The 16282-nt window shown below is 41.1% G+C and overlaps 1 protein-coding gene across 1 annotated transcript in view; it reads right to left on the bottom strand.

The window, feature by feature from the left end:
* Window positions 1-2199: 2199 nt before the first annotated feature.
* The window catches only part of LOC121534098 (complexin-1), a 45473-nt gene continuing 31390 nt past the window's right edge, over window positions 2200-16282 (bottom strand). Inside the window, exons 3-4 of the mRNA XM_041840566.2 lie at window positions 5600-5778; window positions 2200-2933 (exon numbers count right to left, since the gene is read on the bottom strand). Coding sequence (XP_041696500.1) covers window positions 2736-2933; window positions 5600-5778 — 377 coding nt within the window. The 3' untranslated portion in view covers window positions 2200-2735. The remainder of the gene's footprint in view (window positions 2934-5599; window positions 5779-16282) is intronic.

The following is a 16282-nucleotide window of genomic DNA, read 5'->3' as shown; positions in this document are numbered from 1 at the left end:
ATAAGTGGTATAATTTTATAATATCAACAAGTATTGGTCGTTAATCAGCTACGTTTTACCACATTGATAAATTAGAGGCTGAAGGCAGTTCACAAGTACATAAAAATCACAGGAAGTTCAATAAATGTGCTCTATAAATGACCTCAATGTTGTGTCTTTCATATGTCTAGCTACAAACATTGTAGGCAATTGGCAGGAAGGTTTGAGAGCGTACTATGTAGCTAGGTTTTACATCATGCAGATTTTTCTTCTCTATTTCACAGCTACTACAGGCCTCAGAATCACACTTGGCAGGTTTCTAAAGGCTAATCTTGAATCTAACTAGCATCAACACTGGGCCGATATAAACAGTGGCAGTTTCACAAAACTGCTTGATACTTGTCTAGTACACTCAACATCCATTGGTTTGCGAGCAAATTACAATGGCACTGAAAGCAAATGGTATCTCTGATTGTGCATCATTGACAAATGCTAGCTAGCTAGCTAGCTTGTTCACTGCCAAATAAAGGCTTAACAATCTATCTGTTAGCGAGCAATCTATAAGTTAGCTAGCTGCTATAGCGCATTTTGTCTTCCTCTTTGATTACATGTTGGACTTGTTTTCTGTACATGGCAGGCTAGATAGCTATTGACATTTACTTGGTCATGTGTTGAATCTGTATCTACCTCAACACCAAAAAAAAAAATCCCCACAGTTACAGAAGAGCATCAAAGCCATTCTGTACATACTAGCGACAAAATTGTCATATTTGATGTCCAAAACCCTATGAAGCCAGTGCAGGCCCTATGGAATGTCTGAAATATTTGGAATGTTTGAAAGCGACAGTCTTCACTACAGCTTAATTCATTTTAAATTAAGAAATTGAAGTAAAAGGATGAAAGAACTTTCAACATTTAGAGTTCTGTGGTACAACTGAATGACAGAAACGTCTGGGGAAATGTACATATTGACCTCTGGGAGAAAATTGACAACATATACAAGAACTTATCGGAGGACAACAGTTTCCTATGGTGTATACATGCCTCTCAAGTTATTAGCAAAAACTATTTTGTCGTGCATTCTCTGTAAAGTTTAGAACACAAATTCACGGTATGGTATCCCACTGAGAGACAATGACCCGCACTGGTTCAAATGATCAATGCGATCAAACACCCTACATTAATTAAACAAATCCTCCACCTCTTACCCCGCTTGGCAAAATTAAACACTTCGGACTGAAGTCATATGCTTTGCCGTACTAGTCAGACAACATTGTATCTATACACTAACACACAACATGTATTGAGCTCAACACATAACATTGAAGATTGTCTGTTTTTGCTGATTCGGAATTGCACTCCCTTTAGTTAACCAACGGACACAGGACAACTTCATTTTGAACAATATATTGCACCATTGTCACTGTCTGTTCACATAAAGTGTGTTCACAACATAGTTGTTGTTGAGAAAACTACAAGTACATCTAATAAATCTATATGTACAGAAATGGAAATTAGAGTAGTAAACGTATGAATCTCTACGTCCAATTGTATTTGCTGGATTTGATTTTCACAAGTCCTACTGTTTATGAGCCAAGCAGATAAAGTTAGCAACAAGACATACAACTATGGGTTTATATTAAGAACAGGTATGTCAGGAATTGTATCATTGTTGTTTGTTGAGCATTTTTATCGAGGACATCTATCATCTCAAGGAAGAACAGTAAGAATGTTTATGTATAGCCTACTGTACATAGTAGTGTCATTGAAACAACATTGAAAACCAGAGTTATTGCCTTAAATATTAATGTATTTCACTTAATCAAACTAAATGTAATGGAATTTGTACTTCACAAAATATATCAACTGCATGCTTGAAAAACATTTGTTGTTGAATGAATGATCCATTTTCTTTATGGTTTACAACATTGTTACAATTACCAGTATAATTTTCAACATTAAAACCTATGAATGTTTTGGGACAGAGAACAGTATATGGATGAATTCTCAATGAAGAAACAATAAAAACACACATATATATATATATATATATATTGAACTAGGCCTTTCTTACTCCTGTATGAACAAAGACAAATAATCATCAGCAGAGGGGAGTTTCTTCATTGAGAATTCATCCATATACTGTTCTCTGTCCCAAAACATTCATATATATATATATATATATATATATATATATATATATATATATATATATATATATATATATATATATATATATTTATTTATTTATATATACACTACATGTATATATCAATATTATCAAGAACAAAACAGTAAAATTCAATCAAATATTGATATGATTTGGAGAATATCTTAAATGTTTAAATTATGGCTTATACTCTTTATATATTTTCTGGTACTCACATATATTTATTTTAATCCAGAGGCTATTATTTACAAACAAAAAGGGTGGATTATGGTTTATCAGATCACATTCTAAGGCCTGGACACCTTGAAAACCTGGCATCAAATTTGTCTTTAAATTAAGGTATTGGATCTATGCAGATGTACATAGGTTCATACATCAGGTCATGGTATCACCAATCAGTGGTCTTCCTTCCAAACAAGACAATGTAACACATGGATAGATCAGATCATTTAAGTTAAGGAAACATATTATGGCACATTGATCAAATCCAGGGCTCTTAGAATGGGGATGTATGGGTGAAGTTGGTTGGGGTGGTGGTCTTGGTTATGTATGTTGGAAGGTTAACAATCTAATACCGCCAACACAGTTACTTTTTATTGAACATATCCATAAATGGGCCAGGGAGGAATTTCATGACCGTGTCCATGATACTTTCCTCTTCCTCCTCCTCATCACCACAGCCGGCTGGGACGGCCTTCTTGGGGCGGGTAAGACTCCCCTCTGCTGCCTGATCCAAAGCAGCCTGGGCTTCGGCTTCCTTCTCCTCCTTCTTCTTGATGCCGTACTGGAACAGCAAACAAACAACGGTGGCAATTTTAGTCAACAAATATAAACTTCATCACACATGCACTTTAGTCATTTCTATCAAATTTGGGGCCCTCTTCAGTCTCAATAAAGTTTTGTGCACCTCACTGTGACAACATAATACTCATAACAATACAAAGATGGTAGATTTTATGATAGAGAATTACAGGGAAGGTCCATTCTGCCTTTTCTCCTCGCAATAGCCTTCCCTGGATTACACATAATGTAGAGCTACTTGGCATTGAGGCGTCTGGCACCTAACCTTGCCTCCTTCATCAATTTGCATAGTAATACAAAGACCTTATGCCCCGCTCCTTTCAAAGAATAGAATAATAAAGAATAAAAGACAACAAATCTTACTGGTTGTGTATGTACCCATTATCGTTAGAAAATATCTCGACATTCTCTTGTCTTTGATCAAGCAGTGTAAAACACATTATGGAAAGTGGAAATAAGTTCCTCTTGCAGGACAGTAAATAATAATCAATCACTCAACCAAGTGTTACAGGAGGGGGTCGCAGTTCCAGAGCGATCCACTAGGTGTCATCCTCCGACAACCTTATGCACCTCCTCACTCACAGTCTGGACTAATCATGATCCTATTGGTGTCACTTGTGTCTACCTGTTCACCTGTGTATTTATGCCCTCACTTCCCTGTGTTCCCTTGCTCAGTTTTCTCAGCTAGTTTCACTATTCCAAGCAGTACTCATCAGTGTCTGATCGTGGGACGTATGGACAGGTACGTGAGAAGTGTTCTCCCTGTTTAGTTATTATTTCAGTCACAGTTAGTATTTCGTATTTTGGCTGGCAGCCTGCTTTTTTGAGTCTTATTTGCTCCGCCTTTCTTTTTCGTGTAAAGTCCGTTATTTTGTATCCTGGCTTCGGGACCATCAGTAAAGATCCTTGTTTCGCCATCTCTGCCTACTGCCTACTGTATATCCTGCACCGCACCTGGGTCACACCAACCCTTACAATTAACCAATCAATCACCGTGATATACAACAAGAGAGCCCATTATACTGCACAGTATGATCAAAACAGGAGTGCTTTCTCTGAGATCAGACAGGTTAGCCTCCCACTAAGCGAGCGAGGATTTGGCCTCTATAGTAGACTTCTGGCTGGGAGAGCTCCTGGTGAGTTACTGCCGGACGCTGAGGAGGGAAGTAGGGCCACAGCGAGGGCCGACAGACTGCCTAACCGATGGACCATCCTAGGCCACGGATGCGGAAAATGAGTTGAACTCTCCTGTGACTCTCCTTTGCGACTCTCCCAAGCATACATTCATGTGATTCTCGGCCAGTAAATATCTTAAAGGAGGATTGATCTCTTCGTTTTCAGCCACAGAGAGGATATGGTTTGTGAACACGGACTCAAAGAAAGGGGGAAGGCGGGGAGTGCTCTCAGTACTGTCTAAGGCGTATAGAAATGCTAATGCTAATGATCATGTTTTTCCTCATTTTGTCATGATAACGTGAATCAAAAGTGTGTAAGACATGCATTAAAATGCATCAGACTGATCATATTTTATGTTCCAATATGAATTAGCTCAGTTTTCATGATTCTTTCGTTAGGCCTCCTAGAAAAAGCATTCTCTCATCTTTGAGGCTTGAACAATGAAATAAGCTCACTCACTTGATTTTCAGAGACAATTCCTCACTGCTTTACACAATACACAAAAGAGGCAGCGTAAGCTTGCCAGAAGTTACTGGAGGAGCCGTAGCTTTTTGCTGATGCCAATAGTAGTTGTGCATGTTGGAGAAGATCAACAGAGATGTTGGTGCATTTCACTCTTGTTGTGGAGCGGAACATGGAGATGCAGTCTTAATCCTGGTGTAAATGAGGCCCGCTTTTGGCCCCTCTCTTTGCACAACATAATCTCTTTGCATAGCAATTGATTGGCATCAAATAGGAAGTTGTTTATCTCACAGTGGGTGATGATTCCACACATTACTCCACGCTTACTAACAGTAATATTTACAGATTCCATACAGCGAGGAAACCTTTAAGTTTGGTTTAAAGACTGATCACACCTATTATGTTGAAGTTAAGGTAATTTCCTCAGAAAACCAAGTCTGTAAACATTCTGGTTTAAAGGCCCAATGCCATCTCACTGATTTAGCTCCATTATGTTGGACTCTTATTCCTGCCCTCTCTTATTCATGGTCAAACAAAAAGCTGTTTCAGTGAAGACGGTCAAGTTCAATCAGTCTCGACAGTCTTCGGTTTCCAACGCTTGCTGAAGCTGTAGTGTCATTTCTGTCTCTTTCCACCAGACCAAAACAAGGGCCCTCAGGATTCTCCAACACTAAAGTAATTTCTCTGAGGTTATCAAGTCAAGCTTCTCCTACCAGGTTCAAAAGACACCGCTACTGAACCAAGCTACCATATTCGCAACATTGGATGACAGCGAGAAGTAATGATGAAATAGGAATATGACAAGCATAGTGCATTGTTTGTTTATGTACAGACAGACAGAAAGACAGAAAGACAGTCCGACACACACATTAACACACACACAGCGGCTTTACATATTATGATAATGCATGCATGAGTTTTGCATCGGGAGGCAATCACATGTGAGCATGAACCGTGCAACGGGGTTGAAGATATTTGCATAAGATTCATCATTCAACATGACATTTTTACCTTATCCCTGATGCCCTGTCGGACGTTTTCTCTCTCAGATTCCATTTTTGCATATTTTGCCTTCCTCTCCTCCTCTTGTTGCCGAAGTGCCTCTTGTCTTTCCTCCTCCTTTTTCTCCGCATCAGGATCCTTCTCAGCCTCTTCCCCACCCAGCATTTTCCCCATGTCTTTGGTGGCTCCTTTAGAGGTGAATGAAAGGGGGGAAGAAATGTCAGTCATGAGTCTGTTATGAGGGAACCCACAGTACAGTATTGAACAACAGAGGAAACAAGAGGTGACCAGCCTGAACGTGAACCTTTTGATGGGCTTTGTGTTGGTTGCTTTGGCCATGGCTATCTCTGTCAGAGGCTGAGTCACGCACAAATGTTCCAACTGGACAGTGGGTCAAGACTTGAGAACAAAGGGATTTTTTATGGCTTGGAGTTCTATGGTAGGATTTGGAGATGGCTGATTATAAGAAGATACAGTAATAAAACACATCCTCCCATTGCTCTCAACCCCTGGCTGGGTTTGTTAGATATGATAGAAAAAAGACAATAGAGCAGATGCATGTCTTATTCAATGACAACTGAATTTCATTACCGGGAAATAGCCCTTGGGTGATTCATTGGCTCACTTTTATTCAGTGAAAAGAGGCTGGACAGAGTTGCCAAAAACCAATTGAATAGGCCTTCCCTCAGAGATGAATTGCTTATACAAACTCTGCATTGACCAAGCAAATGGACATTTACATATGTCGACATATTGGGGAGGAAAAGAGAACATGATGACAATAACTTGTTCAGAAATTATGGGACACAGGCAGATGGTAATTATAAATGGAGAAGAGGGGAGTTAATTAACATCTAATGGTTTATTCTATGCAGAGATTTGGCTGAAGTATTTCTTAGTAGTGGCAGGCAAAGTCATATAGATCACATCTGGGATGTGAGTACGTTTTCCCAACTTTAAAAAAAGTTGTCAAGCGGTGTGCTTAGCCTGCAAAACTGAGCATTATGAGAAAATATCCCATTAGGACAATTGCATCCCTTACACAGTGAAATTAAATAAAACCACTTTGCTCCCTTTTCAATGGCTCTGAGAAGGATGCTTGTGTATTTTCCTAAAATCAAGACAACATCATACTTCAGCTAAATACCTCCATGAATAATAGATAAGAGAATGTCTACATAACTTTAAAAGTTGTAAAAACCCAATCCTACACTTAGAGGGAGATTAAGCCCTGTAGAGTCAGACTGCTGAGGGCTGCTCCAATATGCATTCCCTTCACAATGAGGTCTGACACGGAGCATGTCGATGCATGAGACATTGTGTATTCAGTCCGGAAGCTTCACCTCCTCTCCCCCAACAGCTGGATGCACGCCAGTCCTCTCTATCCCTCTCTCTCCCAGCTGCCCATGGATACTCAGAAGCCCTGACACACCACACTGCTCAGGCCCGACTCACTGGACATTTATTTGAATGAGGACTGGGCCAACCTGATGGCGGATGGAGATGCGGTGGAGATGGTTCCACCACAGCCCATCCTTTACGAGCCTTTCCCCATCCAAAAGGCTTACTCCTTCAGCATTAGTCCCTCTGTCTTGATCCAATCTGTGCAAAGTTCTAACAAGCCAGGCTGCACCCAGCTCTCCAGAGGAGGAAGCTGAACACACGACCATCTGGTCTGAATACAAAGCTGAATTCTGTGAAATAGACAAAACGATTTACCTTTCTACAAAACCCATATAATTTAATTAATTCACAGCTGTACAGAATGGTTACTTTGGGAGAACTGATGACAGGCAAGGCTGTGATAAGCTCTATTGAAGAGCAGACTCATTGCAGTGCTTCAACAAAGATGATTCTACAAAGGACAACATAAATTAGAGCATCAAGGGGACTAATTATTTTACTCTAATATTTTCACTCATGGTCAGAATAAGCAAAAGTCTAAACAATTTATTGAATGTCTCAACAAGGTAGGAGCAACTGTCAGTAATTTCCCTCTAGCGTGTGTGGAACCACAGTCATTTGAGTGAACACACTCCATGGTTGCCAGTAGCATAGGGAGATGTTTCCAACTCGCACAAACAGTATTTTCTACTGACTGAGCTGCCTGTCTGCCTCAAAATAAATATGCATGCCAACGTTTCACACAGCAACAAGAAGAGGGGAGCAAATGGCACAGTGTGTGTGTGTGCATGTGCGTCTGTGTGCGCGTGTGTACACAGTAGGTGTCTTTTGTGTGTGTGGGTGTTTAGAGGTGGCTCCGTGTGGGTGTTACTGGCAGAGAACAAAATGTACCACTCTTGACAGTATGTGTGTGATTCTCTCTCTCTCTCTCTGTGTGTGTGTGTGTGTGTGTGTGTGTGTGTGTGTGTGTGTGTGTGTGTGTGTGTGTGTGTGTGTGTGTGTGTGTGTGTGTGTGTGTGTGTGTGTAAGAAGGTCACTGTGCCCTGTTGAAGGACTGTGAGGGGGCCCCTGTAGCCCCTGCAGAGCCCAGACTCGTGGCGTTAGCGGGGAACAGAGTTTCTTCTCCTCCATCTGTCATCTATCACACTTGTCCCAGGGCCGCTGCCCACCCTTCCCTTCACCATTAACCTCCCAGGACAGACACCCCCTTGAATTGGCTCTGAAAGATTGAGCCTATTTTAATTGTGATAGGACAACAGCATGGTGGGATGGGGTGTGGAGTCAAGACTAAAAATGGGTGATACATAGGGCTGTGGCGATCATGAAATTTCGTCAGCTGGTGATAGTCAAGCAAATAACTGTCAGTCTCACGGTAATTGACCGTTAATGAACATAAACACATTTAGCATCTCCTGGCTTCCACACATAGCCTACTAGCCACTGATGCTGACCTTTGGAACATCTACATTTAAAAAAGTCTAATAAATCCATGTAATATAGCCTACACCTTCACAATAAAATGTTTAGACATGTCTAAAGAAGCATGATATGTAGAAAATGTAGTCTATTTCAGAAGAACAGAATAGCATACTCTGAGTTGTCCTTATGTTAGGCCCTGATCTGGCTATGCCAAATGGCTGTGGGCTACACTAGTTCATTTAGCAGACAAGATTTGCTTAGAATTCCGTGGCATTATTTTATAGTATGAAGAATACAATTGAACAAAGCTGAATAAAATAGAAAGGATATTTTCTCCAAACGATTTGAGGGAGTGCGCACATGCGGCTATTCTGTGTTGAGCGGTTAACAAAGAAATAGGTATTCCTATATGCTTAGTTTATTAACGTAACTTTAGTTCTTCTACAAACATTGGGCTATATGTTTTGATTTTTTATACATTGTAAGGCTGCATGATGTGACTCTAATGATATTTGAAAAAAGTTGCTTGAAAGGCATGAGCTCTGCTTTGTTTTTTTGCGCAGGCTGTACACACTACATCAGTCACTCATTCACAATTTGATAATGCCTAGAATTTCATGGTGATATCCCCCTTGTGTGAACGTAATGCACCCTAAAAAAATCCATGCCGTTAGCGGCAGTTGTGCCCTTCTCCCTGAGTGCTCCATCACGTGATCAGGTCTTTCTCACAGGCTACATTTACATTTTAGTCATTTAGCAGACGCTCTTATCCAGAGCGACTTACAGTTAGTGAGTGCATACATTTTTCATACTGGCCCCCCCGTGGGAAACGAACCCACAACCCTGGCATGCACAACCCTGGCCATGCTCTACCAACTGAACCAACTTCACTACAAGTGAAGACAGACACATCGGGGACACAACTGCGCGCGTCCTTATCCAATTCTGAGGTGCATATTGAAGATATTGGAAGAACTGTCCACATTTACTTTTCGTCAGCCAACAAGATGAGCAGGCCTAACGAACAGCAAAAGCACTAGCCTATGTTAACCTACTATCCCCCATAGAACAAAGGTCGACCTATTCTATTCTGTGCGAGAAGTAAATATTCCAAACATAGTCTGGGACAGTTGTGGGATGCGATAGATCCCAAATTAATACAACCACTAGCATCAAAAAAACATTTTTTACGCAATGTGGCTGACGCAACAGATCAGAACGTTTAGCTTCTAATGTTGATAAACTATTAGGCTATTTCTTCACATTATAAGCGCAGCAATGTGCACATGATAGTAGGCTATAAGCGTGAATGTTCCATTAGTGGAAAACACCATTCTCAAAAGTGACTGCAAATGCAATTATGCATGTAATGCTTTTATTATAAAGGTGCATTTTTATGGTGAAAATTACCTTCCCCAAACTTGAAACTCACGCGCTGCTTATGCATGCCAGTTAGGCTCTACACCCCTTGTAAAGCGGATTAATGTGCTTAATTTTAAGAAGTTATTTGGCCACTTTAGTTGTGATACAAACCTTATTAAAACATATAGGCCTTTGGGCTAGGCTACCTGAGGTGTGCGACTATGATTAAAAAAACTCGCAAAAAAAGGCATTGTTTCTTATGCTGGGCATCATTCACAAGTTATAATATGTAATTCACAAGTGATAGGCTAATATTGTCACCCATCACCCTATTATTGATTTAATCTTGTCTTTACATATACTAAATAATATATGTGTGAAATTCGTTTTGATTTAGAATGGACCACTGTATCGAAACAGGGGCAGCGGGAAAAAATACATGTCATCTATGCACTTAAATAGCGAATGAATTACACTTTTCCCTGTGGTTTATTTTCATGCCAGCCAGGTAGAGTATACTCCTGTTGTAAATATAAGCAATGTGCTTAATATTAGGAAAGTTGAGAAATAAATATAGAAGGCCTAGCCCATAGAAAGCTGATCCTCCTCTTTTTAGTAGAGGCCATCACTCTGTTTTCTCGCGCAATTGCATAGCCTATTGAAATGTTGTGCAACATGAGCTCATGGGTTCTCACTAATTGTTTGATTAGATTTTCGAATACATTTTCATTGATGTCAGAGTAATTAGACGAACAATAGAGTGCTGAGTACCAGGCAGTTAGCAAGTTTGGTAGGCTACTAATGACCATCAGCAGCATCTGAGCTTGGAGAAGCCTAATTACTGTGACTAAGCGGCCACGTGGAATTTGACTGCCTTCATGACTCGTGACCGCCGGTGTAGCGGAAATATGGTCACCGCAACAGCTCTAGTGATACGCACATTCAACATTTTCACAGGTGGTAATAGGCGATTTAGCAATGTATCAGAACAATAGGAATCATACAGAGAGTCTTGCTACTTGCAGAATGTGGTTCTCTTCAACAGGACATCATATTTTGGGTGCAGCAATACTTTGGGTGCGGTTCCATCAAACTACCTCTTAAGCAGGGTCAAGTGGTAGGATATTGTAAGAGCAACTGCCTTTGCAGTGCTAGACACATAGCAGACACCAACCTAAAGCACACACCAGTTTGTTGCCAAGAAATAGCTTCTTTATTTTTATTTTTTTATTATTATTTACAACAACCCAACGCCCTATTTATCTACAGATGATGTTGGTAACCACAACCAAGATCCACATTTGTATTAAGGAGGAATTCACCCACTGTAGGGGACTATACAGTGAGGGAAAAAAGTATTTGATCCCCTGCTGATTTTGTATGTTTGCCCACTGACAAAGAAATGATCAGTCTATAATTTTAATGGTAGGTTTATTTGAACAGTGAGAGACAGAATAACAACAACAAAAATCCAGAAAAACGCATGTCAAAAATGTTATAAATTGATTTGCATTTTAATGAGGGAAATAAGTATTTGACCCCCTCTCAATCAGAAAGATTTCTGGCTCCCAGGTGTCTTTTATACAGGTAACGAGCTGAGATTAGGAGCACACTCTTAAAGGGAGTGCTCCTAATCTCAGCTTGTTACCTGTATAAAAGACACCTGTCCACAGAAGCAATCAATCAATCCACCATGGCCAAGACCAAAGAGCTCTCCAAGGATGTCAGGGACAAGATTGTAGACCTACACAAGGCTGGAATGGGCTACAAGACCATCACCAAGCAGCTTGGTGAGAAGGTGACAACAGTTGGAGCGATTATTCGCAAATGGAAGAAACACAAAAGACTGTCAATCTCCATCGGCCTGGGGCTCCATGCAAGATCTCACCTCGTGGAGTTGCAATGATCATGAGAACGGTGAGGAATCAGCCCAGAACTACACAGGAGGATCTTGTCAATGATCTCAAGGCAGCTGGGACCATAGTCACCAAGAAAATAATTGGTAACACACTACGCCGTGAAGGACTGAAATCCTGCAGCGCCCGCAAGGTCCCCCTGCTCAAGCACATATCCAGGGCCGTCTGAAGTTTGCCAATGAACATCTGAATGATTCAGAGGAGAACTGGGTGAAAGTGTTGTGGTCAGATGAGACCAAAATCGAGCTCTTTGGCATCAACTCAACTCGCCGTGTTTGGAGGAGGAGGAATGCTGCCTATGACCCCAAGAACACCATCCCCACCGTCAAACATGGAGGTGGAAACATTATGCTTTGGGGGTGTTTTTCTGCTAAGGGGACAGGACAACTTCACCACATCAAAGGGACGATGGACGGGGCCATGCACCGTCAAATCTTGGGTGAGAACCTCCTTCCCTCAGCCAGGGCATTGAAAATGGGTTGTGGATGGGTATTCCAGTATGACAATGACACAAAACACACGGCCAAGGCAACAAAGGAGTGGCTCAAGAAGAAGCACATTAAGGTCCTGCAGTGGCCTAGCCAGTCTCCAGACCTTAATCCCATAGAAAATATGTGGAGGGAGCTGAAGGTTCGAGTTGCCAAACGTCAGGCTCAAAACCTTAATGAGTTGGAGAAGATCTGCAAAGGGGAGTGGGACAAAATCCCTCCTGAGGTGTGTGCAAACCTGGTGGCCAACTACAAGAAACATCTGACCTCTGTGATTGCCAAAAAGGGTTTTGCCACAAAGTACTAAGTCATGTTTTGCAGAGGGGTCAAATACTTATTTCCCTCATTACAATGCAAATAAATTCATAACATTTTTGACATACGTTTTTCTGGATTTTGTTGTTGTTATTCTGTCTCTCACTGTTCAAATAAACCTACCATTAAAATTATAGACTGAACATGTCTTTGTCAGTGGGCAAACGTACAACATCAGCAGGGGATCAAATACTTTTTTCCCTCACTGTATGTAGTATTGTCGAAGGGAGCACAGAGACAGAATCATAAGCTTCACAATGATGATGTCTGCACAAAGTCATTTGAACAGCTGTATTCCCTTTTTGCCACAATCATAGGACGAGTAGGCGTATCACTATCTGCCTTTAAATAGAGTTTAGGGCTGATGGATTTTCTCTGCTTCCTCAGATAAGCACTGTCTTTAGTGGAGCGTGCTGTAACAGCCATGGGCAACCTGGGGTGGTTCACTTGGTTGCCTGCCAGAGATCATAGAAGGCCATTGCAGGCCTTCATAAGTGATCACGCTCACTGGGTAAAGAGTCACGGACGGCAGCGAAGCGGAGAACACCAACCCACTGATACTGAGGATACCGAGGAGTGAAGAGGACCCACTTCACAGGATATGAGATAAAAACCTCTGCCATGCTGAGTAAATGCTGGGTAAACGTTAAAGGCTGTGACTTTTACAAGCTTTCTGCTTAACAAGACCCTTCAGTTCTTAGGAGATGCAGGAAGATGAGATGGTTTGGCCAAGCTGAATGAGACACAGTGTGACAGACTGGAACTATGCAGCTGAAGGGCACTACTATACCCTTTAGCCACAAGATTTCTAAACTCAAATGGGGCATAAAGTATCCCTCTATGGAGAACAGCAGTATAGTGCAGAGTAGAGTGTTCAGTAACTAAATGTATTACTATCTATTATTGGTGTGTATTAACATCGTTTTCTCCTGTGTATTCAGTCTAAAGAGAAATCTAGCTCTTTAGTCCATTGCACCAGGGTTGTTAAAGGGCCCAGCTCTATATGTAGTTGACTACTCAAGACTACTCTATGTGCTCCTCCTGACCCAGAGAAAGCAAACACAGCGCTTAACTGCCGTTTGCCATACCTGAGCTGAATCTAGCAAATGGCATTAATCCTAGCCCTTGCACCCCAGCAAAAATGGCATCCCCCGAGGTTGAATTGTTGCGCCGCTGCTTTTTGCGTCCTTAAATCCCTAGGCTTTGATACTGAGCTGCTCTCCACCTGTTCTCCACCACTCTCAGCATCCTCTGCGTGCCTCTATCTTTTTTTAAACTAGCTCAACCTGAACTTATGTAGAAGAATGAATAGAAAGGTTCTGAATAAGTTGCCGACATTGTTTTGAGGACTGATCCCCCTACATTGGAGGAAGTCAATTAAGTGTAACTTTCATTAGATCAAGCTCTACATTAGCATATTGTGTGCAACTCCATCTGCCCCAAATTCGGAGTCGAACTGTCAATTAAAACATCTATTCAGATGGGTTCATCTGGATGTAGCTAGTTACGGACACCCACATCCAACAATTTATGCGTTAGCTGATTCCCAGGATCATGCAGCTAACTTACCAATTATTCAGGACCTATTATAAATTGCTTGACCAAGTGTTGTTGTATGGTCCTATTACCTTGTTTTGCCAGGTGTGATTGTTAAAAGCAATTAGGTTGATGCCACTCCAGTAATATTTTACACAACTCATACTTTCTAAGGTTCCATATAATTGCACCTGAAACATGATTTGATTAGATTGGAATGTAAGGCAAAGAGAAATAGTCTTTCAAATAAAAATTGCGGGTAATCAAATCCATACAAACTAAATGACAAGATAAAGTAGGGTGATAGAATAGAGATATAGATTCACCGCTGTGTCTAGGACTATAACCTCATAACACTCCTTGGCAGAACTTGCACCTCACCAGCACATATGCTGTTACCTCACACCTCAGAAATACATGTAGACACCTCCCAACAAGTACCTGTGAAATAAGCACCTGTGAAACACATTTCACAACTCTACATGTTATGTGATTAACAACTCCACATGTACATTAGTGTCATTCTCTCAATTGTCACATTACTTTGATTAACTAGGATAAAGGTTTTATGTCCCCTGTAGCTCAGTTGGTAGAGCATGGCGCTTGCAATGCCAGGTTTGTGGGTTCGTTTCCCACGGGGGGCCAGTATGAAAATGTATGCACTCAATAACTGTAAGTCGCTCTGGATAAGAGCGTCTGCTAAATTATTAAAATGTCAATGTTTTATACTCAAAATAGCTTTCTATCTACCTATTTGAGCTGTTATTCTTTATATTTGGCTGCCCTCCCTTGGAGATAGGCTTTTTTTTGTAATGTTTTTTTCTATGTGAGTGGAGACAGTGGCGTTGCTCCCAGTCCAGCTCTGCATTAAATCTATTTGTACAACCATTTAATTGCTTCAACAACTGATGCAGGCTACCCCATTCACACTGAGGACAATTGCAAATGCCTCTGAAGTAGCTTTCCTCTCTCAGTATTTTCAAAGCCATCGCAAAACTACTTAGGTGGATGGTTCCAGCTCTACGTTAATACCATTCTTCTCTGTTTGAAAGGAAGTCACATGTGAAGCTGAAACGTGAGCAAGATATACAGTAGGTACATAGCACTGCAATTCATAATCCAACCATAAATCCAAAATGGTGTCAGGTAAGATGTAAAATTAGTCCTATAATCTAAAGCCTAGATTAGCATAAATTATCCTCTCAGTTGTGATCACTAGCTTGCATCTAGAAACTGTTTGTTAGGAACTAGGTTAGTGTTAACCTTTTACTGCAGTGGGCTAAATCAGGGTCACAGTGTTTCTTGGTAGTCTTAAACAAATCTACTTTGAAACAAAAGAATACACCTCACACACATGGTTATGGGCTTAAAAAGAAGAAGACAACTGTACCATGTCAGATATAGAGTTGAAAAGTATTCCATTTTGAGCTTGAGTTTGTATCACAGAAGACTGAAATATAGCAAACCCGTTTGATATAAACATGAAATTATGAAAAATATTAATAACATTCCAGCCATCAGGCCACTAGAGGGCGATTTGGTCATTTCACTGCAGGAAAGGGCTGCAGGGGTCAGATTGTAAAACATAAGGAAATTGTGAGTGAGGTAATTGATATCTATTTGGGTCTCTATTTCACGTTAGGTTGAATTTCACTTAATGAGAAGCTCCTGTGTGTAAAGGTGGAGATGCGAGACCAATGTAGGCCTACATGTGGTCCTCTGTAGCTCAATTGGTAGAGCATGGCGCTTGTAATGCCAGGGTAGTGGGTTCGATCCCCGGGACCACCCATACGTAAAAATGTATGCACACATGACTGTAAGTCGCTTTGGATAAAAGCGTCTGCTAAATGGCGTATTATTATTTTTTAATGAGTTCTGGCCTCCAAAGCTGCCATCACCTTGGGCCTTACCCTAAGTTCTCTGCTGCATTAGGATGGCTCTCTACGACTGGGATTTACAGTATTTTCACTATAATTCATGCACATTGAATCCTAAGCCTTAAGGCTCCAGTCCCTTCCTGGTGGCTTTGCCTTCAGCTCCCGTCTCACTGCCTGGCTTCATGCTAATGTCAGATGGTATGATTCAACCCTCGCCTCTTATCCCTGTGCTTCCATGACTGTGGAAGACTCGCTCCGTGAATTAGTCCAGTGAATCCATAGCTCCCTTCTGTGCATAATCACGTCTCCTCATCCTCTACGCGACTCCTGAGAAACACTCTGATTTCTAAGATAACTAACACCATTATTCAAACA

The sequence above is a fragment of the Coregonus clupeaformis genome, chromosome 2, assembly GCF_020615455.1.
Source record: "Coregonus clupeaformis isolate EN_2021a chromosome 2, ASM2061545v1, whole genome shotgun sequence".
Taxonomy (NCBI): Eukaryota; Metazoa; Chordata; class Actinopteri; order Salmoniformes; family Salmonidae; genus Coregonus; species Coregonus clupeaformis.
This window is presented reverse-complemented; position numbering and strand designations above follow the sequence as displayed.